The sequence below is a fragment of the Haplochromis burtoni genome, unplaced genomic scaffold (genome assembly GCF_018398535.1).
Source record: "Haplochromis burtoni strain Fernald_Lab_line unplaced genomic scaffold, NCSU_Asbu1 Contig_285, whole genome shotgun sequence".
Lineage (NCBI taxonomy): Eukaryota > Metazoa > Chordata > Actinopteri > Cichliformes > Cichlidae > Haplochromis > Haplochromis burtoni.
In genome coordinates, this window is record NW_024582646.1 from 151,266 (window position 1) to 178,325 (window position 27,060).

The 27,060-nt window shown below is 39.2% G+C and overlaps 2 protein-coding genes across 2 annotated transcripts in view; one reads left to right on the plus strand and one right to left on the minus strand.

The window, feature by feature from the left end:
* g2e3 (G2/M-phase specific E3 ubiquitin protein ligase) overlaps window positions 1–7,674 on the minus strand; it is a 13,581-nt gene extending 5,907 nt beyond the window's left edge. The window contains exons 1-8 of the mRNA XM_005940978.3: window positions 7,494–7,674; window positions 5,884–5,958; window positions 5,453–5,550; window positions 4,924–5,025; window positions 3,531–3,655; window positions 1,364–1,532; window positions 434–540; window positions 190–306 (exon numbers count right to left, since the gene is read on the minus strand). Of these exons, the coding sequence (XP_005941040.1) occupies window positions 190–306; window positions 434–540; window positions 1,364–1,532; window positions 3,531–3,655; window positions 4,924–5,025; window positions 5,453–5,550; window positions 5,884–5,941 (776 nt within the window). The 5' untranslated portion in view covers window positions 5,942–5,958; window positions 7,494–7,674. The remainder of the gene's footprint in view (window positions 1–189; window positions 307–433; window positions 541–1,363; window positions 1,533–3,530; window positions 3,656–4,923; window positions 5,026–5,452; window positions 5,551–5,883; window positions 5,959–7,493) is intronic.
* Window positions 7,675–9,466: 1,792 nt separating this feature from the next.
* The window catches only part of ehd4 (EH-domain containing 4), a 46,123-nt gene continuing 28,529 nt past the window's right edge, over window positions 9,467–27,060 (plus strand). Inside the window, exons 1-3 of the mRNA XM_005940979.3 lie at window positions 9,467–9,927; window positions 16,501–16,677; window positions 19,525–19,622. Coding sequence (XP_005941041.1) covers window positions 9,698–9,927; window positions 16,501–16,677; window positions 19,525–19,622 — 505 coding nt within the window. The 5' untranslated portion in view covers window positions 9,467–9,697. The remainder of the gene's footprint in view (window positions 9,928–16,500; window positions 16,678–19,524; window positions 19,623–27,060) is intronic.

Below are 27,060 nucleotides of genomic sequence, written 5' to 3' on the forward strand. Positions count from 1 at the left end.
CACACACACACACACACACACACACACACACACACACACACACACATATATATATGCATATATATTTGGAATACATATTAGTAATGTGCATACATTACTAATATACAGAAAATGTTGTTTTTACAAGCATCCTTAGATACGAAAGATACAAATCTGTAAACTAATGAAAGAAAAATATAAATGCCATACCCGCTCTTGGCAGAGTGTGTACAACCATTGTTGCAGAGGCAGGTGAGAGCGTCACAGCGTTTGTAAACCTCCAACAGTTCTGCATATGCATTTGCCTCCAACTCCCACGAGGCATCTCTGCAGGAAGCCCAGACAAAGGGTTCAGGTGGGGGGGGGGGACAAAAAACAAAAACAAACCAAAGCAAATAACAGTTTTTCCTGGACAAACAAGTGCTGAAACGCTGCAGATATAATTTAAGGTTACCTCTCTGGGATGTATATTCCCATTCTGAGCATTTCCTCCTGGAAGTTTTCCTTGTTGTTACACAGGGTACATCTAAAGAAGAACAGGCCTGCACTGTGGGCCTGACGCTAACACACAGACACACGCCAATAAAAATACACAGAAATACAAAAAGTTACACATGCATTGTACTTTTTATATACAGTGGTCCCTTGCTATAACGCGGTTCACCTTTCGGGGCCTTGCTGTTTCGCAGATTTTTTTTGAGCAATTTTCCATACAGCGCATTGTGTTCTGCATCCTGATTGGCTGTAGAACATTGTCAATCAATCTTGTGCAGTGTCTCCTGTACAGTACAGAATGCATTCAGCTTGTCAAATTTACACGTCGGCGAAACATTTTACACTGTCCAAGGCAGCCGCGGGTGCCTTTGGTTTCATTCTATAATACTGGACTTATTTTTCTACGAAGGTTTGAACTTTGAGAGTGTTTAAACAAAAGATACAAGTATGAAAATGTTCATGCCTGTCTGAGAAAAATGTATAAAGCGTGTAGTGAGGAATTTTACAGCCTTAAAACATCTATAATAATTGTAAAAAATTAAGTTTGCTACTTCGTGGATTTCACCTAGCGCGGGTTATTTTTGGAATGTAACTCCCACAATAAACAAGGGACCACTGTAATATGGAGTGTAAAAAATGAATTTAATCTTCTCAAACTGAATGGACACAGTCTGGTGGTAGAACTGCAGATAATCAATTCAGCAGAGTCCAGGAAATGCAGGACAGCCATATAAACCATTAAAAAAAATGCAGGACCACATATTCAGGGAATATTTCAAAACATTCAGCTCCCATGAAAGTCGAGCTGCATTTCCTGTAAACCTTTCTAAATAGTACTAAATAGCCAACCCAACATATAAAATCAGGGCTCTCTGCACACTCATGGTACCTGCACACAGTCTCTGTGGAACCAGCTGGTATGGCAGGATGGACACTTGAGGATGGAGTAAGACAAAACGGGATCAATAGAGTCCAGACAGATGGAGCAGGATCGAGGCAGACTGATGTCTAACCCAGTACACAGAGACTGGGAGGGACTATGATCTGGACAGTAAGATCTGGACACACAGACAGAGGGGCAGTTACTATCTTTTATATTTACAGTATTATAGTTTAGCAGTTTTATGCAGCTGCAGCTTGGAAGAGTTTTGCAATTTCTCTGCAATTTGGTGCATATACTTTTTAAAAGGAACCAACACTATTGAAGCTGAACTTTGACAGCATTTTACAGCAGTTTATATACTCAGTGATTGGTTTTAAGTTTTAAATTCTATGATAGTTTGGACATTTTTGTAATTCAGTTTTCAGTAGAATTAGATTCTTTTTGTGGCAGAAACAGTTTTTTATGGGTTCACAAAGAAGAGGTACATCTACTTCTTAAATTTTTCTTTACAGATACATCACTCCCAAAGTACTTGGTGATAAATGAATAACAGTTTCACCTGCCTCTGACAGACTCCACTCTTAAATCACATCTGTGGATCTGCTGCAGCAACAGAGTAAGGATTACCACTTCTAGATGCAGACTGAGATGGTGTAGCTGGAGTAGGTCTAACCATAGAACTGATGAGGCAACAAAGTAATAGGCCAAGAAAATAAATGGTGTGTTCTCCAAGGAAAGATCCACGATGTACTATCAGCTTCAAAGAAATAATAGCACAGGAGGAGACCCACCGAGAGCTGAAACTAAGCAATACTGGAAGAACATTTTGGAGAAAGAGCCAAGTGCCTGGTGGAACTCAGAGCAGACCATAGCTTTCTAGAACAAGAGCCAGTCAACAGCCAGTCAAAGACAGACATCCAACAATGAGTCTCTGGAATGAAGAGCTGTACACCATGAAGACCTGACACGAGCCATGCCTACTGGCTGAAGAAGCTAAATGCACTCCATGACCACCTTGCAACAAAAATAAATGGGCTGCTAACAGCAAATACTCATTCATCCAGCCTCTCCACATCATGACAAGATGAGTAGGCACTGGAAATAACACCAGAAGACATTCCCAGTGTGGTCAAATGGTTTCATAGAGGCGAGGTGATTCGAACTAAAGGGATGGAGCCACCAGAAGTCAGACTAAAAGATATACTGGACAACCAAAGTACCTAGGTGTCCCACAGGGTAAAGGAAAAATGATAAAGATGCCTGAATGTCAACAAGTCAAATACCTTCAGAAGGTAAGACAGGTGCTCCATCATTGAGGCTCTGTGAGCAATGGAAAGAGGAAGGGCAGAGATTAGTGAGTGTCAGACCCACAATCTAAGAAGATGACCCCCGAAGATGAGCTGAGATCAGTAATCAGGAGCATTAAATGGCCTAAATGACCTGTATTTATATAGCGCTTTACTAGTCCCTATGGACCCCAAAGCGCTTTACATTTCCAGTCATCCACCCATTCACACACACATTCACACACTAGTGATGGCAGCTACAGTGTAGCCACAGCCACCCTGGGGCGCACTGACAGAGGCGAGGCTGCCGGACACTGGCGCCACCGGGCCCTCTGAGCACCACCATTAGCAGCTATAACCCCAAAACTGGAAGAGTGGCTCCTGCAGATTCCCAGCACAACATCAGATGATTCTGTCCAGAAGAGAGCAGTCCTACAAAAAGCTAAGTTACTGCCCAGAACCCTATATGTAAACTTAGCACACAAAGTAACTTGTTTTTGGTCAATTGTTTCTTTGCTGTAACAATGTTTGTTGGCAATAAATTTTATACCACTGGAAAGTCTGTTTATTTTCTCTTAAATGTTGCCACATTTGTAAGCAAAATGCATTTGTGGATTAAGCAGTAGAGATGAGAATGTGGGTTGCATCCATGACAAATCTTAGTATGTTGCCCTAGTATGTTTGTCATACTAGGGCGACATAGAAAGAAACTAACACCCATGCATGTAAAGCCTATGTGTGGCAAACACTGAAAAATCAGCTTGTGTATATCTTTTATGACTACCGTTTGGCCACAGCAGGAGTATTTCATGTTAGCAAACAGTGCGTTATGCCTTTAACCAGCCTACACATACAATTAAAGAATTTAATGTGTTGTCAGCACTCACGGGAAGAGTCCAGTGAACTGGGAGACAAACATTTGCTTCCTCCCACAGGGGAAGTGAACCATCTTCCTACAGCTCCTGACATTACAGCCGACACATGCTCCCTTCTTCTTACAGCCAAAACATGTCTGAGACACATATACAGCACACAAGGAAACAGTAAATACAAACAGGCCCGCACACTTCAATCACAAATCACACCTAGAGGATTTGCTGTTGACCAAATGTAGAAGGGTGTTGGGATCTTATTTGTTGTATTTGCTCTACAGTATCTCACAAAAGTGAGCACACCCCTCACTTTTTAAGAAATATTTTATTATAATTTTTCAAGGGACAACACTGAAGATATGGCACTTTGATATAATATAACAGTATAAATTTGATGTCTAAACTGCTGGCAACAAGGGCGAGTACGCCCTTAAATGAAAATGTCCAAATTGTGTCCAACGTGTCAATATTTTTTGTGGCCACCATTTTTCCCCTGTGCCGGCAGCCCCAAACCGTGACATTCCCACCACCATGCTTGACTGTAGGCAAGACACATCTGTCTTTGTGCTCCTCACCTGGTTGCCACCACACATGCTTAATATCATCTCAACCAAATAAGTTCATCTTGGTCTCATCACACCACAGGACGTAATTCCAGTAGTCCATGTCTTTAGTCTGCTTGTCTTTAGCAAACTGTATGTGGGCTTTCTTGTGCCATGCAGACCCATGGTATGCAGTGTGCGGCGTACGGTCAGAGCACCGACAGGCTGGCCCCCATCACAACCTCTGCAGCAATGCTGACAGCACTCTGGACATGATGCTGAGCACGTGGACTCAACTTCTTTGGTCGACCATGGTGAGGTTTGTTCTGAGTGGAACATGTCCTGTTAAACTGCTGTATGGTCTTGGCCACCGTGCTGCAGCTCAGTTTCAGGGTGTTGGCAATATTCTTATAGCCTAGGCCATCTTTATGTAAAATAACAATTCTTTTTTTCGGATCCCCAGAGAGTTCTTTGCCATGAAGTGCCACGTTGAGCTACTAATGACCAGTATGAGAGTGATAACACGGAATTGAACACACCTGCTCCCCAGTGAGACTTTGTAACACTAACGATTCACATGACAATTAGGGAGGGAAAACTCGTGCTAATTGGGCACAATTTGGACATTTTCCCTCAGGGGTGTACTCACTTTTGTTGCCAGTGGTTCAGACATTAATGCCTGTGTGTTGGAACATCAGATTTACACTATTCTACAAGCTGTACACTGATTACTTTACATTGTATCAGAGGGTTATCCCTTGAAAAGACATAATAAAAATATTTCCAAAAAGTGAGGGGTGTACTCACTTTTGCGAGATACTGTAGAGCTCTTAATATATGCAAGGTAATAATACTGAACTGCTCACCAGTCGAGCTGACCGGCGGGCCTCCTGTTTGATGTCCTCCACCAGGAAACCGAAGATGCCTTCGTCTTCCTCTCCTCGCTGATAAACTCCACAAGATGTTAGCTGAGACAAACACATGCTTACAATATTATTAAGACACACTCTTAACAAACAGACCCTTTTAAAGCATTTTTAATCTAAGAAAATACATCATTGTCACTTTATTTGTGGGACAGAAAAATACAAACCATGAGCCCTCTTGTTCTGTGGTGACTGTGCTCCCTCCTCTAATATTTACCTCCAAATAAATTCACTTAAATCATAATGAGGTCATAGAATAAATCATTCCCTTCTTTGTTTGCTTGTTTTATTTATTTATTTTTATATTCGATTGTGACTTGCTTTGTACAAGTCTTTCAGAAAGAATATTTTTAATGCTATAACTGTTGGTCAGGCACTTGTAAAGCAAGTCTCAATAAAATATGACTGCTTGAAGGCTGAAAAATACATATTCCTGTGAAAACAGAAATACTTGCAGGCGTTGTCTTACCAAGCAGAAGTAGTGGACAGAGAGTTTATGTTCTTTGAGTGTGACTTTCTCCCCAAACATGGCTGGGTCATCATCACTGCACCTACACAAAGCACAGCCTGCAGATACACACAAAATATGCAAACCTTCATTCAACTAAAAAAGCTTTCTCAAGGCCCTAAAAGACATCATCATAAACACTCATTAAGGTTTTAACGTATGTAAGGAGAAATGTGAAGATATAGCTTTAGTTGCTGATTTTCTTTTTTTAACAGTAAGAGCACTATATCTAAAACCACAGCACCAACACAACAGAGCTGAAAAGTCAAGCCTAACACACAACACACAGTGGCTGGAATTAGCAGTCAAAAGGTGGTTTAAATACACATTTGTCAACAAAAAAAACAGCAGCAGGAGATATTGACTTCCAACTGTGTGTGAAAGTCACTCACACTCCTCCTGGACACTGTTTCTGTGTGTCTCCTGCGACCTCCTTGCCTTTTTCTTCATGTTTGTGTGAACCAACCCTGCAGGAAAATGAAAGACCACATTTACTGAGCTTTTACAAACACTGTCATCACAACATGCTCACTACATGCTCACTACACAACGCAGTGCGTTATTGAACAAATGCTTCCAACCTGATCATATTTGACTTCCCTGAAAAGAATTCCAGGTTGACGATAAACTCCTAAGCTTTCCCATTTTTACTAGTTTTTTCATAAAAATGGTTTGGAATGAATCTAGAGACATATTCTAGCCCCAAATACCTATCACTGTACGGTCATTAAACTGAAAGTGAAGCTAAAGTTCAACATAAAATTTAGAGCTCAAATTTGTTTAAGCTCTAAGAGTAAAGCCTGCACCACTTGCACATATGCAGATATTTCAAGCAAAGTCATTATGATATTACAAAAATTACATTATATAACAAGAACAATTTGACTCATCACAAAATATATTTTTTTAATTAAACAAATAAGAGTAGAAAGTTAAAAGAAAACTCCCCCTCAGCGTAAACTTTAACAATAAAATACATTTAGAATGTCTGAGGATTGAAGAGACAACACTATTTATTTTAACGTAATGTATCCTTTAGCATTCATGGTGCCTTTACGGATGTAATAGCTTAAAAAACAAACAAGCCTCCTTTCAGGTGCTTTCGTGCTCTTTCTTTGTTACCTGGGAGGACATGCCTACAGTTGCTCCTACATTTCCAAAAAATACGTCACGTTTTTATTAGTCAGGCAAAAGGACTGTTTTATCCATTTCACTTCAGCAACCATCCTGGTGTCAACTCCAGGCAATTATTTAGGCAGAAATAATGCTCTTGAATTATTTAGGCAGCCTTTCAGATTAATCTGCATTTTTCATTTTTTATTCAGCCTGTTTGAAGCTTTTTTTTTTTTAAATACATACGGTTAAAATACTAATTGAATTGAACAAGCGTATATTTTTAGCAAAAATAATATTTTCTTTTGAAAAGGGTTAGGGGTTAGGGTTAGGGTTTACAAAGAGGTCTCACTTTATTAGAAACAAGGTTGTATACCGGAAGTCACTGACGGCCTCTCATAAGGTTAATCGAGCCTGAAAGTCTTACAGTGATGTCTCGTTTTGTTTTGTTACACACACACCGAAAAAAAACAAAAACACATAATAATATCAGCTAAATAAAAATAAAAAACAACAACAATAAAAAGGTAATATTTTTGTCTGGAAAGATTCTTCTTTTGATATTTCCTTAACTACAACTAATATTAGTATTTAACTATAAAAGCATTCAAATTATTTTCTGTGGCAGCTCTAAAAGCTTCCGTTCTGCTAAGATCGACAGCTCTCCCTGTTAGACCTACAGTCGACCAAATGTTCCTAACATGATGCCTAACATTGCGCTATAGCTACTCCATTATACTCCTATCTGTAAACATTTAGTCGGAAAAATACATTAAGTGCAAGAAGGAAAATAGGAGTTTGAACACGTTCAGCTGAGACGTTGACATCAAAGAAAGGCTCGGTTTCAAACGCAACCTAAACACTAAAAAATGTTTCTCCGGTGACCTACTTTACATTCAGGGGCGAAGAGTGTTAGTTTGCGTCCATTTTCCTGTCGTTTTTTGAAGGCTTACTCCCAATGCTTTTGTTTATTTCCGACTAACACCGTCGAGTTTTTAAATTTCCCTCTTTCAAAACAAAAGAACCTTATTTCCGCTTCCGCCTCTTCTTCGTTTGCTTTAGAGGATTTTTCGCACTAGGTTCTCATTTGCCTACATGCGCGCCCCCTGATGGTTGGTGTTGATAATGCTCTCAATAATATTAAACATCTCAACAGATGGTGAAAAACGATATGTGGAGGAAATAAATCCTGATTCCATAATATATACACAAACTACATTTTTAAGGTAGGTAAAGTTTTCAGAATTTTATTAAAATGAAACTTTGGTAATCATGATACACACTTGGTATTTCAAAATTAACATGAGTTAAAGGTTATGACTTTGACACAGGATCTCATTATTTGGACTTTTGAATAATAACAATAACAACAACAATAATAATAATATGGTTCTTAGCAGGCCTTAAAATTAGGTAAATACAGCCTCAGATGAACTACAAAACATGACATAATACACAGTGTTATTATTTATTAATAAACACTAAGCAAATATGCAGAAACAGTTTGTGAAAAAGCAAGTAAGTTAATAAGATTCAGTAACTTGAGGAACCACCTCTGCCAGTAATAAGTCACTTAAAGGTTGAAGATTTTTTGTCCAATTTTAGTCAACTTTTCTTTAAAAAAATGTTACTTCAATTCATTGATGTTTACAGATATTCCTTTATGAATAGCTCTCTTAATAACTCACTACAGTATTTCAGTCTGGTTGATGTCTGGACTTTCACTGGCTGGTTGCAACACCGTGATATTTTTTTCTTTTCAGATTTGCTACTGTGCTTGGTCTAACTTTGCTACTGTATGATCCTCTGAAAGGAAAGGTGTACACCCTTTTAAACTATACAATACCAGGAGCACCCAAAAAATAAATATCTCTAAAATGACAATTTCTGTTTTGGCCCTTGGCTATTTTAACTTCCAGCAATTTAATCCTTATAGAACACATACGCTGCGGTGGTTTTTCAATAATAGTGGGTGCTACAGGACAACATCTCCCTATAACAACAGCTCTATTTTCACATTATCATTCAAAAACTGTATTTACACAGTTTATCTTTGTTTATTAACATTATTATTAATAGTAGTAATAGTAGTAGTCATTTATGATCTGAAAAATTTAAATGTGACAAATATTTTTAAAACACTAACAAATCAAGAAGTAGGCAAATATTTTTTCATGGCACTATTTAACATATATTGTTGCACCTGTCTCACTTTCTTCGCTGTCCTAAGTTACTTTCCACCACTAAAGGACAGTTTAGTGGTGGAAAGTAACTTAGTATATTTACTTGATTACTGTCCTTTGAGTTTTTTTTACTTCACAATAGTTTGATTGAAATAACCGTATGTTGGCTTTAGCTACTTATCATTATACTTCTACTAATATATGTTGCTGCGTTATTACAGATTAAGCTTAAATTCATTAGAACCATCTCCTGTTGCTTTACTAAAGGAATAGAAACATTAATGAATCAGTATTATGATCTAATCGCTACTCTCATTTATATAAGTCTGCATAATGAGCACTTTTAGTTCAAGTTAAACCTTCCGTACTATTCCATCCGTGGCTTAATTAGGCTACAGTTAGTTTTTACTTACTTTCATGTCATACATCTGTATGAGGGCCTAAAAAACTATCCATGTGTTTAATGTCTGCACCGGATTTGTTTGTGAGCAAATATTCAGTTTTGCCGCTAGATGTGGCGAAAGCACTCCCGTGCTGTTGCTGAGCCTCCCGTGGTACCCTGTCAGAACATTCTTGAAACGTCCCCGTATGTGCGTTGTGTGTGTTAGTGTGTTGGTGTGGTGTTTTGTGTGTTGTGTTGGTGTGTTAGTGTGTTAGTGTGGCTGGTCGTCACGGGGCGAAGGGCGGTGCCCCCAGGTAAGCACATCAGCACCCTCCACATCACAAACACACGCCCAGAGCAGCACACAGAGGAGGCACAGTACTGAGAGTAGCCGAGACTCCCTGGAGCCAGACACACACTTCCCTCCGCTCAGGCTAAGGACGGAGCTCACAGAGAAGGAGGCAAAAACAGCCGCAATATTTGGAAACATCGAAACAAGGAAGTTGGATACAGAACACAGCGGGAAGCATGTTCAGCTGGGTCAAACAGGAGCAGGGTGGCAGCAACAAAGAAGGAGAGATGTACCAGACCGTTACGGAGGGACTGCAGACTCTTTACACCAAGAAGCTGCTGCCGCTGGAAGAGACCTATCTCTTCCATGACTTCCACTCCCCGGCCCTAGAGCCTGCTGACTTCCAGAGTAAACCCATGGTACTGCTGGTCGGCCAGTACTCCACAGGGAAAACCACCTTCATCAGGTACTGACCAACAACTGACTAGTGTTCTTGTCTGTGAAGAGGCTGGAAGGGCCGGAAATTGTACTAGATGTAGGGGAAAAAGCCCACCTCTATTTTTGTTGCATCACTTGAATGTTATTTGTTGGGACCTCGTGTCATATCTCGTTAAAATATCACAGTTGAAGACGCGTTTGATTTCATCTCAACTCGACATATAATTGAAAGACAAACTCCGTGGGGATCCCAAATTTGTGCCGAAGTGACTTTTACTATCCTGTCTTTCTTTACTGTGAAAAATATGTGGCATGCTATTGAAAACAACACATCTTAAGGCTCAGAGTGGGAGTGAGCTGTGGCATTATGAATGACAGGAAGCACACAAGTTAAATTCACAGCCGTGACTTATGCAAACAGAGTGAGATTTCAACACTACTGTGCCTTCATCAGAGTCAGAGTGGACAAACACACAAGGAAAACACAGCCAACCCTTTGAATCTATTAGATAATGAATCGAAGTTTAAATTATTCTGTTCCACTATTTCAGAAACAGAGAAAAAAAAATGACATGACCACCTCAGTTAAGTGCGATAGGCCAAAGTAAACATAATTGCTATGTAAGTGGGGTGACATCATATCAGGAACAGAACCAAAAATACAGTCTGCTTTTAAAGGTCATCAGGGTACAAAAATAATCACCAAACAAACCAAAAACCACATATAAGCATGTGTCATGGGCAAAACCTGCAGGAAACATGACAAGTCACCTTTTCATGTGCTATGTCACTGTGTTCAAAGTGAAAAGTCAATATTTCTGTCAGTGGTGCCATGAACTGATGATGCACTGCTGCTAGGAGATGATGGCATTTTTGGATTATCCCTTACCTCTCACTGGTAAAATGAAACAAACAGCAAGAGAAAAAAAGTGTGCCTCTAAAAGATTTTAGGGAAGGGGAGAAACTAAGTCACCCTTAGAATTCAATTTCAAAATTAGATTTAGATTTTTTTTTTAAACCCTGAAACGATCTGAAATTTGATTTAAAGGTTGCAGCTGAGTAGGTAAATACAGGTAATTACACTGCCATCATGTTTATGTTTTGACACTGTGTGTGAATTCTATAACCTGCAATCATGGAATAAGGTAAAAGTTAACTGGAACAGTTCAGGATCCCTGCCAGTTTAGGTTCCTCAATATTGGACAATTGCTCAATAAATAATTTAGCTGCAAAAGAAATAATATGTAAGGGCCAGATTAAAAGTCTGTAGTTCTTTTCTTTATGGGCAAACTGACAGTAGAATTGTCCTGTTGCATAAACCTTAATAATACATTTTCAGTTTTCTGGTTAAACTTCCAGATGATTAGGTGTGAATAAAAAGGCAGCTTGGAGACCACGCGAATCTTCTTATTCTTCTTTCGGCCACTTACTTTATGGGTAGCCACAGTTGACCTGCCTCCATCTCACTCTAACCCCAGCGTCCTCTGCTGTTGCACCAGTCCTCTTTATATCCTTCTTCACTCAGGTTTTTCCCTGTAGTCTTTCTCCTTTCCTCCTGCCCATGTCCAAACCATCTCCACTTTGCCTCTAATGCCAGACTGGATTATTACTGGTGATTTTTAGTGTTGTATGTGATTAAGATGAGGCCAGTGTGACTTTAGCCTGTAGAAAAACAGAAAAATCTTTTTTTTTTTAAACATAATTAGGATTTCATTTCCTTCTCGTTGCTTGCTTTTAAACAGAACTACACTACCAGACTGTAAACTATAACAGCGCTCTCTGAGTTTACAGCTTCCTATTAGGATCCTTCCTGATTATCTAAAATGGTAAATGGTAAATGTCCTGCATTTGTATAGCGCTTTTCTAGTCCATAGGACCCCAAAGCGCTTTACACTACATTCAGTCATTCACCCATTCACACACACATTCACACACTGGCGATAGCAAGCTACATTGTAGCCACAGCTGCCCTGGGGCGCACTGATTCTAATTCAGACCTGTGACGACACATCCTGTTTTGGTGCTGATGGAGTGATTTTTATGACACTGGAAGGACTTCATGTGAAATTATGTCAATTTAAAGCCCTTCCATGTTCATGAAAAAGGCATGAACATGTATCATAGCAAATTGTAACATATCAAACAAGTGAATGCAGTCTCAGAGTAAATTCTGGTCACATAAAATCCAATCCAACTAGCAGATCTATAGTTACAGGTTTAAAAAACATTTAAAAAATGTCTTTACTAAAAGAAGACTACAGTGAGCGCAATTAATATTTATTTTCAGTTAAAGATGCAGGTCAACATTATCAGTGGAGTTTTCACTTCATACAAAGTTTTAATGGCTTTTGGAATTAAACCAAACTTCCTTCTGTGTGTCTTACCTGCTGCACCCCTGATAGCACTAGCTTAAACTAGCCATAGAGGGCCTTATGTGTGAGCTTGCTTTTAATCTTACCATGCCATTAATAAGAGTAGTTTAGTATTGAGCTGTGTGGGGACAATATTCCTTAAAAAAGCTCAGGAACCTGTTCTCTCTGTATGACCCAAGCGTTGCTGAGAATCAGAAACAGTTCTCAAAAGTAGCAGAGTCTCATTTTCCCATAATAGAAATGAATGTTGCAATTACCAAATAGATTGGCCAATTTTCCAAAGGAATTTTGCATTACTTCTTCTCTTTAGGGTTTTGACATATTTAATCTTAATGAGTTAATCACTAAGGTTGTAACAGTCTAACCACCTCTCGGATAAGCTGTTAGATTAGTTTTGCAGCCGGGCTTCCTGCAGAAGAATTGAAAGTCCAACATGCACCTGCAGATTTTGTCACTGAAGGTCTCATGGTGTTTTTTGTTTTTTTTGTGTGTGAATGTGTCTGAGCCTTTTTCAGAACTTCATTGATGTAATGGAAACAAATAAGGCACATTCATAACTCTGAATAAGTAAGGAGTGAATGATGAGTGAAAACAGTTGTTTTGGCAACAAGGCAGACCAGCAGATTTGACCTGCAATCCCTTCAAGTCTTACACAAGCTGCAGAGAAACTTTGGCAGTTAGTAATGTGTGTGTGTGTGTGTGTCTGTGGGGTAGGGGGTGGTGAGGGCACAACCGAAGCTCCACCTTGCGCCGGAATGCTCTGAATCATGGGAACATGTTGCCAGTAAATTGCAGAGTCAACATATTTTCTTCTTCTTCTTGTCTCACAAGGGTGAACTGAAACCCTGGCGTAGGCTGTGGCCCAGTGGGCGGCTCGATAGACACGAACAGGTCTTAGTGCATTCTGTTTGGACAGTAGTAGTAATCTGACCAAACCTGCATCTATGTTAATTGATGATAACTATTAGCATATTTTCTATAATGTATAATCCCACTAAAACTCACAATTTCCTAACCGAACACAAATGACCAAACAGTGTAGCTGTTACACAGCTATAAGGAAATGCTTGGAGAAATGGGAAGATTATGGGTGGAAGCTCCAAAATCTCTGCATGAATGACAGAAGTAATTATTTCATAGGAAACTAAAGCCTAACAAAATAAGATTATAAACATCTCCAGGTGTCTTTGTGTGAAGAGTTGGGAATGCATTAATATCCATGAATGTTCAACCACTGCTGTAATATATTTGTCCACCTGTCCTTACAAATTACTGAAGCAGCAGGCAACAATTACTTTTAGCCAAAATATGTCAGCGGTGTGCTAACGTGGGTCCTCGGCATTTTACTTGCCAAGTTTGAAGAACACTGTATGAGCGGTTGTCAAGAAAGGAGAAGAAAAGATATTTCTCACATTTTTCATAAGTTGCACAAAGATAAAAATGCACATAAACAACTACAATCAGAGTGGATCTTCCACAATTTTTCAAACTGCAGCTAGAGGTGGAAATTCTTGTGGATCAGCAGCTGAATGAAAACATGAGGGAAGATTATGACTAAACTGTAAGGCCACGTGACATGTAACATTAAAGGGGCTGTCGTTTCTGACATTTCAGTATAGGGGCATGCACGGTAGTTTTCCATCCTTGGGTCTTGCACACTCTTTGAAGTGTGCGCTGTCCACAAAGACAGGAGATGACGAGAAAGAGCCATCTTCCCTCTCTTCCTTCCTTTCTCACTTTTCTTTTATAAGGAAAAGCAAGTGGAAAAGTAGACAAGGTCAGTGTTGAGATGAAAGGAAAGGAAAAAGATTTATTTTCAAAGTCTGTGCAAACACAGCTGTTCCATTACAGAGATCAGAGCCCTGTGTGACTGAACCTCAGAAACTGGCCAATGGCCTGCTTTTGTGACAATAGATCTGGGATTTCCCTTGGCATCAAATTAAAAGTCAAACTGCTGTTTAAGTCATTAAAAATAGCTTTAATGATCAACTTAGCCCTTTTAGTCTCTTTTTTTAAAGGCTAAAAAGGTTAAAATGTGCTGTTCCAGAATCATAAATGTGTGATTATCTATTTCTTGTCTGTAACAAACCTGATCATAAACTGAATATTTTTCTTCTTAAACACCCAGTCAGTGATAATGGGTGAAAAGTTTTGGGACAAATTTACATAGTGGTGTTGATGTCTGACCGATGTGAAGCTGATTTTCAATAGTTCATAATTAAATGTATCAAACATTGGGTTTCTCCCTGTTAGCCAGTAAACTCTGGCTTATTAATTAACCCAAGACCTAACAGTTTGAAAGCCTGACTATTAGCCTTGGAAAAGTCAAAAAACAGTTTTAGTTGTTACGTTGTTTGCACTTAGTTTCTATCTGATTTCAGAGACTTTTCATATGATTTTGTGCTCAGCTCTGACAAAGTAATTATTGTAGGTGATTTTAACATGCAGATGTTGAAAATGACAGTCTCATTAGATTCAAGTGGCTGATGAGGTTTAGAAGTATCACTATTATTTTCTACCATGTGCAAACGCAATGCAGAGCAGCTACCTAAACTTTACTCCCACAGAGGTAAATTATTTGATTATTGTGTTACGTCATCACTATATATGACCCTGGATTCTGTGGTTTCTTAAAAAGGAAGGCAACAAGTAAGACATGCTTGACTCCCTGCTATAACTCACAAATGTGCAGCTTAAAGCAGATAATCCATAAGCTGGAGAGGAAATGGCTTTGCACTCATTAAGAAGATCTTTGTTAGGCCTGAAAAAAATAGTAAGATTTCCAAGCTTTACAGTTTTTGAAAAAATAGATTAACAATATATTTGTCATCGTTCAAGGAAAACAGTAACAATCCAGCTTTCTTCTCAGGACTGTAGCCCGACTGACACACAGTCAGAGCTCTGTTGGGCCAACTGTACTTTAACTTTAACTTTCACAAATAAAATGTTAACCATTAAAACAATTTTTTGTCATAGGGTAAACACAGATGTATCATTATATACAGCGACGTCAGTACCTGCTGATATTTACTTAGACACTTCTTTCTAGCAATCATTGAGTTCATGGCAAAAAAGTCTTTCTCTAAAACATCATTGTGCCTTTTGGTCTAAAGTCTTGTAGGAATGGGGTCTCCATTCCTACAAGACTGCTAAAAGAAGTCTCATTAATTATTAATGTTTTTATTTAAGGTTGAGGTAATTAAACCATTACTTAAAACACCCTTATTTGAGCTGTCAGCTGTCTGAGCTAATTGTAGACTCATTTTTAACCTTTGTTTTATTTAAAAAAATCTTGTGTTATGCAATCTTTTGGAAGGTGATATTATTGTGTGAACCACATGAGTTGTGTGTTCAACCACATGAAGTTTATGTTAGCCAACATATGCAGGATCTAACATGTGCATTCCATTCTCTTGCCCATACTTTAGTTTCGGCCTGCACCACCCTAATCTTGCTCAATCCTGTTTTTTATTTTCAGTATAGTTACCTGTTGTATTTACAAGCAAATTAAGCACTTTTTACATTATTACTCATTAAGAGCAGGATAATGTGCTGTGTTAATGTAACTGTTGTGACATAACATCCATAAAAGTCCAGGTCCCTTGTATCCTAATGTACTATCCAATTGTTAATTAACGATGGAACAACCTTTTTTCTGGGTGGAAGTTTTCAACTTTTTAATTCTTCCTTGTTTTTTAAGCCTCCAAAAACTTTTAGAGCCTTGATGTTTATAGATAAATACCTTTATTTTAATGTTTGAAAACTTAACAGAAACACCTCAGTGTACTCCATAAAACTTCAGAAAGTATTTCAGTTTGGACATTAGGCATGGTTTTGGCAAGGCACTGCTGACCCTAGTAGAATATTCTTATTGTAACACTGCTTTCTATTCACCCTTTTTTATGAAGCCTAAAACGTTGGGGGTACCCAGACTCTACTGAATACCTTCATTCAGTAGAGTCTGGGTGTCAAACAGAGCACGTCCAAGAAAAGTAAACCATTTGTGTGACTTGTGTATTTCATTTATTTTTCCATCTTATTGGACCTGTTTTTGGACCTGGATTTTCAACAATGATTTGACCGAGACATTCTAACAGATGTAGAACTTGATTGCAAATTTCTGGACTACACTAAAACAACGTTTTTTTCGAACACTCTTATTGTTGTAAGTATGGTAAGATCCTGAAAGTCGTTAAAGTTGAACTACATATATTCTGTCTTTGGCTCAGGTATCTACTGGAACAAGATTTCCCTGGGATGCGGATCGGTCCTGAGCCAACCACTGATGGCTTTATAGCAGTGATGCATGGTGAAAATGAGGGGGTTGTCCCAGGCAATGCTCTAGTCGTCGACCCCAAGAAACCCTTCAGGAAACTCAACGCGTTTGGAAACTCCTTCCTCAACAGGTAAAGGCATGCGCACATTAAAGAAGGAAAAACACAGCTTAAACAACCCTCAGTGTCCATCTAGATATGTTTATAAACCTGGAATTCAAAGAGGGTTTTAATATTTGATGTACAGTATTTTATCAGAAAATCGGGTTCCCTCAGATATAATTTTTATTTACCCCTCAGAGATCCAAGTCATTAAGGGCGACAACCCAAACCTTAACCCTACCCTAAGACTAGGCCAGAACAGAACTATTATGTAAAGATGTGAATAGTTTTTTATGTGTGTTTTGTTGTTTTCAAACTGTTTAAGCAAAACACCAACTATATATTCTGATTGCCTAGGGTTAGATTTAGGTTTAAGGTTGGGGTCATGATAGAGTAGACCTCAGAGGATTAAAAATCTCCATTTTTGGTGTCAGACCACAGACTGCGCAATATTACCCCATAAAACCAAAACACACTTTCGACATCCTACCTTACTATAAAATGATAAAAATGTAAGTTTTTAAGAAAACAAAATAAAACGTCGATGCACCCTTGCTGGTAAAGACTACCTAGTCGGATCGTTAGCCAAGGCCATTTTTTTGTTTCTTTTCAATTTTGAAATTCTGTTTTGGTTCTCTGTTTGAGTGAAATTTGTTACAATAATTAAAAGCAACATTTAATCATGAGAAAATTATGATTTATTTATTAAAGAGAATATGATGGAGAAACCCTTGTTGGCGAGCGGTGCGGTAAGCCCTTTAGTTTAGTTGGTCACCAGGTTTGTTCATATTTCAGGAGGGATTTTGGACCACTCCTCTTCTTGGTCTGATGGAGACCAAAACAAAGAATCAAGCAAAGCCAATCAAATAAAATGTAACTCAGACTGACTGATCTATAATAGCAACACACAAATCGACCAGTGGATCACTCCATATACTGAAGGGCTCTCAGGATGTTTGCCTGCTGATCTCCAGAACCATTAATCATTTTAATTGCTGGTCATTAGACTTAATTCCTTTTTTCATCATGCAGCTGAGGTCATCGATGAAATACAGTACAACTGAGAAAACTGGTGATTTCTCCTGATGGAGAGAGACTGAGGAGTATGGAACAACAGATCTATAGACTTCTTAGATGTGCTGTGATTTATTTGTTGCTTTTTCTGTATAGATTATATTCATGCAGACAGAATGCAGAGAGGTTGGATAAATAAGATGAGTGCAGACTGATGTGACATTAGAGACCCGGTCCTCAAAGAGATCAACAAGATCTTAGAGAATAATTCCATGTAATTGAGGGTTTGGTCTTAGATTGTTGTCACTTTGTTTCACTACTTTTCACACAGACAGACACACCCAAGAACCAAAGTAGCTAAATCCAGAAGAAACTTTTGAATAGGCTATTTATCATACTCATGGGATTACTTTACATATACTATTCCAATGACGTCAATGTGTAAGTCTGTACATATGTTTACAGCAGATTGCTTTCATTCACGTGTAATACACATTCTGAATATGGGCTTTTTTTTTTCTTTCTTTTCTTTTTTTCGACGCTCTTATGACCTTGCTCCCACTTTGGCAAACACCACTCCATGAACACAAAGAAATGCTGGCACTTCCTCCCACTTCTGTCACTGCTTTCCTCAAAACATTTACAACGTGGGAAGTGACCTCTGTCCCCCCACGCTGACATATAAACACTATTAGCTGTCAGATTCCAGAGTTTGTATCAGGCATTTAAATTTAGCTAAAGCCACTCCTGTTCAAAAGTATTTCCTCTATCCAGAAATATGTCTAAGAGCAGGAGAGAGGAAGTGGACACAGTCCACCCTCCGAATGTCTGTTTGTAAATATACACCTGAAACATTCCTTAAGCTTGAAATCCCGTCTTGTCCCGTTGAGACCCTCCAAAATAAGTTATTGTTTCCAAGGGGAAGTGTGTGTGTGCGTCACCATGTGTCAATATGGTGGCTTTGTTTTTTCCCGCTGCCAGCCTGCCGCATCCCTGACAAGTCAAGGCAATTTATAGCTCCTGTAGCCTCTCGACTAAATTTAGGTGACAGGGAGATTAGAAGTACAGTGACCAGAACCTGGAACATAAGAGAGAACAATGATAACAACCAAGGTGTAATAATAAACTAGTAAAGCAAGTCTAGCAAGTCAAGCAAATCTACATGGTAATGTATAGCCTATAAAAGACGGATGCAACCAACGTAGCATCCCCCACTGGTTTCTGTATTTTGCAGGCTCAGCATTATGTTGTAGTTGCGAACGTAATGGTTCTTTTGGAGCCAAGAAACTGTATTTGCATGATGGTGTGCAGTCCAAAATTATCAGCTAATGCAAACAATCGTAGTTAGAAAGTGGGTGTATCCAAATGTCACAACTATAGACTTAAATATATGCAGCTGCATCAAAGAGCAAACCGCTATGCCACATTATCCACAGAAGAAGTTTTTTTTCTTTATCATTTTTGACTCTTTTTGAACATTCTTTGACCTTTGACCCCACCTTTTGTTTTAACCCAGATCACGGTGACAGCAGCAACACCGTAACCTTTGCATCCTGCTGCATGTCACAGATAACCCACACCCCCCCTGAATTTTCACCCTGAGGAAATATTTCTTGTACACTGACAATTTGACTGTTTGTACACACTAGCTTGAACTACTTTTTGTAAAGTTCATCTTACTAGAGTTCTTCTTAGAGATTTGCTGTAGTTCGATAACCTCAAGGGTAAAGTACGTGGTTGGGTGGATGGGGCTGTGGAAATGTTACTTTCTTGAACTATCTGACCAGCTGACAGTTCGTTAGCCTGAGATAAAAGTATTGCTGCCCTGAAAACATGAATTCTCACTCAATTCTCACTGTTCAGGTTTATCTGCTCCCAGATGCCCAATCAGGTTCTTCAGAGCATCAGCATCATTGATACTCCTGGTATCCTGTCTGGAGAGAAACAACGAATCAGCAGGGGTAGGGTATCTGTGTGTGTGTCTGTGTGTGTGTGTGTGTTGGCTGCCTAAAGGAGGCACCCTACTCTCAGTTTGTTGTGTTGTTGCAGAATAGCCCTTGACATTCCTTCACTTCCTCATATTGTATTAAGTCAGTGAGCAGCTGACCTCCACAGTTTAATCTTAAGGCAGTTCATCAATTAGTCTTCTGTTAAAGGAAAAGTCTTTTTTCTTAAAAAGATTTTGATAAATACTGGCCAGAGTTTTGCACAACCTCAAGACAAACAAGTCTAAATCTCCATCAAACGTTGAGGTCCAGTGTTTTACCTCTCAGAGTAAAATTCCTTTAGAACTTATGGATCTTACCTGCTGATCAATCCTCTAGACAGAGTAACTGCGCTAACATTTAACCTAAAAGGTTCTTGTGAAATACTGTATCTCTCTTTTCTGTCTCACTTCCTTTTTTGTCTCACAGTCTGTTTCCTCTAGTGAATCAGTGCTGCTGATGTGTGTTTATAAATGCAGATCTGAAACCAAAGACACTGATTCGTAGGAAATGAACCCACGGGAGCAGTTACACATCTGAAAAATCTTGACCTGACTCGATATATTTGGTGCCAGGGCTCAAGTGATTATCAAAAAATATTTTAAGAAATTTCTATTTTTTTTCCTCATTAAAAATGTCTGTTTTCTGTCCTGAATGACAAAAATCATATTATCTATTGGAGAAAATGTGTGACAAGAACCACGTACCAATGACCCTAACAGTGGGAATTTAGTATTAGTTGTATTGGTTATAATTAGTTCAATTTGTTTTATAACCATGTCAAAAGTGCTTCGCAGGACCAAGCATAAAGCATATTCATACATTTTCTATATATCTCTTAAAGATCTGTTTATTAAGTACTGACTGAGTAGGAGTTACCGGTAGTACTGTTTTCTGTTTTGGTTACTTCTAGTTTAGTTTCCCAGGACTAGGTTAGGGGAGAAACCTGAATCCAGGGGCCTGCCGCTGGTTATGGTCTTCTTCCTCTTTTGGTTGTTTTAGCCGGGGCTCCCATTTCTTTTTTTGCTATTTATTCTTTTGTGAGTAACTACACACCCTTTATTAAACGCTTGATAAATTACAGCAGCATTCTGTACTTATGGACGGTAACAGTAAACTGAATGCAAGGTTTGCACTTGTGTAACTGGGCGACTTTATATGCCAGAATTACTAACGTACTGCTTACCATGTATAATATAAAAATGTATTCCATAAGGTAACAATCTGTATTGATTTTAGTGCATGCTGTTGGGGCAAAAATGTGGGAAAATGTGGCTCCCACAGTTGTTTTTAAACCAGAACATAACATTATCTGAAGTTGGTACTGTAGTGGTCTAACCAGATAAAAAGAGCCACCTTTGTGAAACTGAAGACTCTGGTTTTGTGCTCAGCATACCTCACTAACCCATTACACTTTGTTATGGTTAATTCTGTCGGCTTTCACAACACAAAATCAAAATGAAAGAAAATGGAACAATGTGAATTTTCATTTAACTTCCTTATTTTTAGTTTCAGCAGCGTAAGCAGTCATATTTCAAAATGGACCAACATCAGTCTTCATCTTTTTAAACTGTAAGAAACTGTGTTAACCCCATGTCTTATCGTCTATCTGATACTTTGTTCTTCAACACTCTGGCTTTATTTAGTCTTCTCACAGACCATATGCCTAATCCTGTCTTCACCTGTTTTCATCTCTTTTCTCATGCTCTGTGGATTAAAGGGATGCTATCTGCACTTGCCAACAACATCTAACAAAATCTCCTTTGACAGCCAGCCTTTAGATAAATGTTGGTGAAGTTGGCATCAAAAATGACACTCCTTGCTGGAATCATTACCAAATCAACCCTCAATGAACAGATTAAAAAGATTCAGTGTGGCATACAACGGCTTGTAATATCAAACACCTCCACATTGTGAAGACATTCCACCAGCTGATCTAAACATGTTCACTGGGGAGCTCGATATATGATAATGTATTCATTCATTTAAAAAATAAAAAGCAAATCAAATGTGCTGCATTATTCACTACAGGGAAAAAGAAATAAGTACCCAAACCCAACACTGGTCACTGGTACACTGCCAAATAATGGCTAACATGTACAGTCTATGGGAACAATGATATAACAAAAACAGGAGGGTGTTATTGTATAGATATGAATAAAGTTTGCTAGAAATTTGTCCAAACGAAGAACTAAAGATGCAGCCTTCCACAGAATACATGGAGGTTCTTTAATATAAATAATAAATATAATATTTCATTATGCATGTCTTTGATCCCGTCTTCCTTCTCTCTCCTCAACCTGTTGCAGCAGATGGCTCCACCCCTCCCTGAGTCTGGTTCTGCCGCAGGTTTCTTCCTGATAAAAGGGAGTTTTTCCTTCCCACTCTTGCCAAAGTGCTTGCTCATAGGGTCTCATATGATTGTTGGGTTTTTCTCTGTATGTATTATTGTAGGGTCTACCTTACAATATAAAGCGCCTTGAGTCAACTGTTGTTGTGATATGGCGCTATATAAATAAAACTGAATTGAATAGCATAGAATATTTCATTATATTGAGAAAATATCTGAATTGAGTACTAATATCTATAACAATGATCTAAATTTCTGTGAGCAAAATAATGACAACATGCAATGATTTGTAATAATGAAAAACTTTAAAATTAGTCTGTCATTGGTAAAAAGTACAAAATTGCTTTTATGCTATTAAGTATATCATTCTGCTTTAAGGAAATGAAAGGGTGTCTCTTTTCTGAGTAGATGCTTGTGCTGTACTAAGCTCTACATTTTACATCCCACGGGTATCTTTGCTGAAAGTTTTATATAATAGCAGTGGTATGTTGGGTGGAGAGCCAGAAAGTCACATAGACTCAGACCATATACTGAGCTTTCTAATGCTGTCGTGCTTATAGCACAGGACTGTATGATTCAGTGGGAAACACACCTGCTAATGTTCATAAACTGTCACAAAGGAGTTCCCCAGGGAACCAGCAGGGAGTCCTTTTAAATTGTATGTCCTCAAAGTAGCCCTTTACTTCACAGTTGTATGTATTGTGGCATGCTACATTGTCAGAAATGCCGATGCTAAAGTTGTCCAAAGTACTTGGAGCTCCCAGAGGGAAACCTAGAGGAAGATCCATCTGGTATAAATGAGAAACTTTTACAAATCTGGCAAATGAAAGTCGGCAGAGAACAGGAAGGATATGTGATTCTGATTACAGCTGCACTTAAGTTTTGTTGTGGAAGATCATCTGTCAGAATCGAGTGGTTAGAGAGACAGTGAGAGTCAACAACAGTGCGTCCAGATATCAGAAATGTTAAGGAGGTGTGCAAGCCTGAATTACCAAATTTGCAAATAAGGCACCAACTCGACTTTGGAGGCAACAAAAGTTGACATTTAATGTTGTGGGTAGGTAGTCTTTAGTTAGATTGCTTGAATATTTTAACCACTGAAGTGCAACATTGTTAAAACAAAGACACACATTAGGGCAACTACATTCTCCTGCTCAGCTGTATATAGTCAGGAATGGTTTATCATAAAATCAGCTTTATGAAAACAGTTTTATTAGATGATGGCGTAGATCCACCACTTAACATGTAGTGGATCTAGTAATAGGGATTGCAGCATATAGCAAAAATCTACCAATCTAACTTCGGTGCATTAACTAGACTATGCGTTAATTTTTTATTATCTATATTAGAATATTTTTGTAGAAACAAGTTTCTCCTTTTATTGCAGAATTCCCGATTCCCTTACATTGAGTCAACCTTATGAATGACACCATTACTTGAACAGCTCAGCTGGGCAAATGGAAGGATGGATTCAGCAATGGAGGGATGGTGGATTAAAGGGAGGGAATGAGGGCCACAGGAAGCAGTGGTGGGGCTTTCCCTCCATCTGGAAGCATTTAGGGCTGCTCAGCTGAGCCTGAATTCCTCTTGAAGACTTTTGACAGGCCAACTGTGACTCAACATGAACGCACATAGAGACAGCATCAGCAATAGATTAAACTTCACTGCGCACATGCTGATGGCAAACTGTCATGCCGCTGCTACTGCTCAGGAATGTTTCATCTGATTAAGTTACTTTGAGCAGTTTAAAATGACTGAACAGCTCTTTGTGTGTGTGTGTGTGTGTGTGTGTGTGTGTGTGTGTGTGTGTGTGTGTGTGTGTGTGTGTGTGTATTGCAGCTGCCTTCCAGCACATTGAACATGTTTTGACCCACTTCAGACCTCCTGCTGTGTAGACATGTGGCCTTTATGTTTTTTTAGTCGGGCTTCATTTAAGATTTGTTTCGGCAACTAAAGCACCTGTATATTAGACATGTATCATATAGATATTTCGTATTTGTATACACATTTTATCTTTTCTGAGTTCAACAGTTTGTATCAATAATGCAATTTTTGCTCTGGGTATAAAATAGAAAGTTCCTTTGCTGCACCTAAAAACCAAAAAACTGTAATTGATTCAAGAAAGTCCCCTGTGCATCTCTGTGTCACTAGCAGGGCTTCAGGGGATTACTCTGTGTCAATCTCATTTGACAACTTGAATGTGTGCATATGCATGGATATCAAACTTGTGCAGGTAGCAGCCTTTAATTTTTTTAAGTTCTGCAGTTTGACTGAGTGCATTTTTATAAAATAACAATGTGTAATAGGATTAGTAAGGAGGAAGAAAGGGCAGGTATGAAGAGAGCGAAGAGTGGAAGGGAATCACTCCACCTGTGGAGGTATAGAGTTGTCTTGAAGAGAGAGCAGATTGGGAAAACTATGGGAAAGAGTTGTAGAAGCTTGGTTGAGGAGAGAAGTTATGATTAGTGAGGACTAGTATGGCTTCATGCTGAGAAAGAGCACTACATATGTGATGTTTGCTTTGGCAGTGTTTATGGAGAAATGCAGAGAAGGTTAGAAACAGCTCTGCTGTGGTGCATGTGATGCTGGTGCCAAGAGAGGAAGTGTGGTACTGCGAGAGGAAGTCATAAGTGGCAGAGAAGTATGTGACAGTAGTGTAGGGCATCTATAAGGAAAATGTGTGGTAGGAGTGACAGATGGATTCAAGGTAGGGGGTGGGATTAAATCAGGGCTTCTTTATTGGAATGGTGATTGAAAAGCTACCAGATGAGGTCAGGCAGGAGTCTCCAAGGACTATAAAGTTTTCAGATGGCATTCTGATCTGCAGTGAGAGTAGGGAGCAGGTGGAGTAGAGCTTGGAAAGGTGGAGATATTCTGTGAAGAGAAGAAGAATGAAAGTAGGTAGAAGCATCTGTGATTGAAAGTGAGGATAGATAAGTTTAAATACATGGAGATACGTCCAAAGCAATGGAGAATGCACAAGAGAGGTGAAGAAGAGAGTGCAGGCAGGGTGGAGTGGGTGGAGAGTGTCAGGGGTGATTTGTGACAGTAGAATGCCAGCAAGAGTGTAAGGGAAGGTTTACTAGATACTTGTGAGGCCTGCTATAATGTATTGTTTGGAAAGGGTGGTATTGAAAAAAGACCGGAGTCAGAGCTGCAGGTGGCAGAGTTCACGATGTTAAGATTTTCTATTTTGTGTGACCAGGATGGACAAAATTAGAAATGACTAGAGCAGAGGACAGTGTGCAGAATTCCTCATTTTGTCAGTGAGATTCACCCATCGTTGTCATCTCAAGTTTCGAAACAGCAAGATGGCAATGGGTTAAAAGCTCAGCTGAAAGCAGATTTCCAATATAAAGCTAACTAATGGGTGTCTACTACCTACCACCATGTGCCCCATTCACCCTGATTCTATTCTCTGTGCTTCCTCATGTCCAAAATAATGGATTTGACGTATGATTTGCAAATATAAACTTTCAAATGATTGAGGGAGTGATTTAGTTATAGGAGGAGAGCTGGGGGACACTTAAAACAGGAATACGTCGACTGTGAAGGGGTTGGCAGTCAGTGGTATAGCTTTTGCTTTTGAGTTTTTGCAGTGGTAAAATTTTCCGATCTCAAATATACTTCCATGCAAATGTTTGTGGGAGTTATCTGTCTGTGATGTCATAGAGTGGATAGTTATTGGAAGGAAAAACAATAGTTATATCTGCCATCCTTTCCATTTTATAACAAAAGTCTGCTCTGCCTGTCTAGTGTTTCCCTGAGTACAGAGTATGTTTTATGGACACATTACAGCTGCATGTTTGGCAGAGACGCTGGCTTGTGGATTGTCTACAGGGTGGAGTTGATGTTTGCCCACAGGGCTCTGGTCCCATGTGTTGATCTCCTGCCAGTCTGTCATCAGTGGGTGGAGTCTGATTGGAGTAACAGAGTTCTAATAGGAGCATTAGAACCTCTTTGTAGCATTCACACACACACACTGCCTTTAATCAGTGGATGGACGTTGCTCAATCATCATTGAGGTGAATGCTATAGTGTGACATCGACATGCCCCAAGAGTGAGAATTGACTTGGAGCCTGACTGTCTCTTGCTGAGCTGCTAGCATGTGTGCAGGTAGCGGTTGGCACTCTGGCCAAGATCATATGACTGAATCATGATTAATGACTGAAATCTTGATTTCCCTCCTATGATCCATGGTCTATGCTTCTTTGTATGTTGGACTCCTCCCAGGATCAGGGTGTTTGCATCTTTCTGTCCTCTCTCAAAGATGTGTGTATGGGTTGTGTGTGTGTGGGGATAAATGGTTAGTAGATTGATTCATATATAGCACCTTTTTTACTCTACTTGAGCACTCATAGCACTTTATATAACATCATCCACCCACCCTTTTTTCTCAGCAAAGAGCAATTTGGGGTTCATTATCGTGCCCAAGGATACTTGGCATGGAGGGATTGAACCACCCCAACCTTCTATAAGTAGATGACCTGCTCTACCTCCTGAGCCACACAGCTAAAGTCAGCCCATTAAAAATTGCTGTTGAGCCAAGTGGAGGCTGCGGCTTGGCTGCTGTAAATAAGTTTCTGAGTGCAGACTGGATAACTGCATGGACAGCAGCATCTTGACCTCCTGCTGACAGCCACCTCGTCCCTTTGCATGCCTCTTCTGCAGCCTAAAAATAGCCAATCAGCTGCTTGTAAAGTTGTTTGTGTGAGAACCATAAACTGAACTGCATTAGTTTATTGTGTGAGCTGAATTGTATTTCTCATATCTCTATTACCACAAATTAGGGCTGCTCAATTAATCGAATTTTAATCACGATTACGATCTGGGCTTTCAACGATCATTAAAAATGACTGAGCCGATTATTAGCCCCTCCCTCGTTTATCCGCGACACCTTAAAGGTCGGTGTTCCAGATCTACTGCCGTTTAGATCAACTGGCGTTGGTCGAACAGATGTGTGGCAATCTTGCGTTTCAGGAGCTGCTACCGACAAACCAGCAAAAAAACGCCAAATGTGTCACCTGTGACACTTGTGAGGTTGTCTCAAACACACTCCGTCA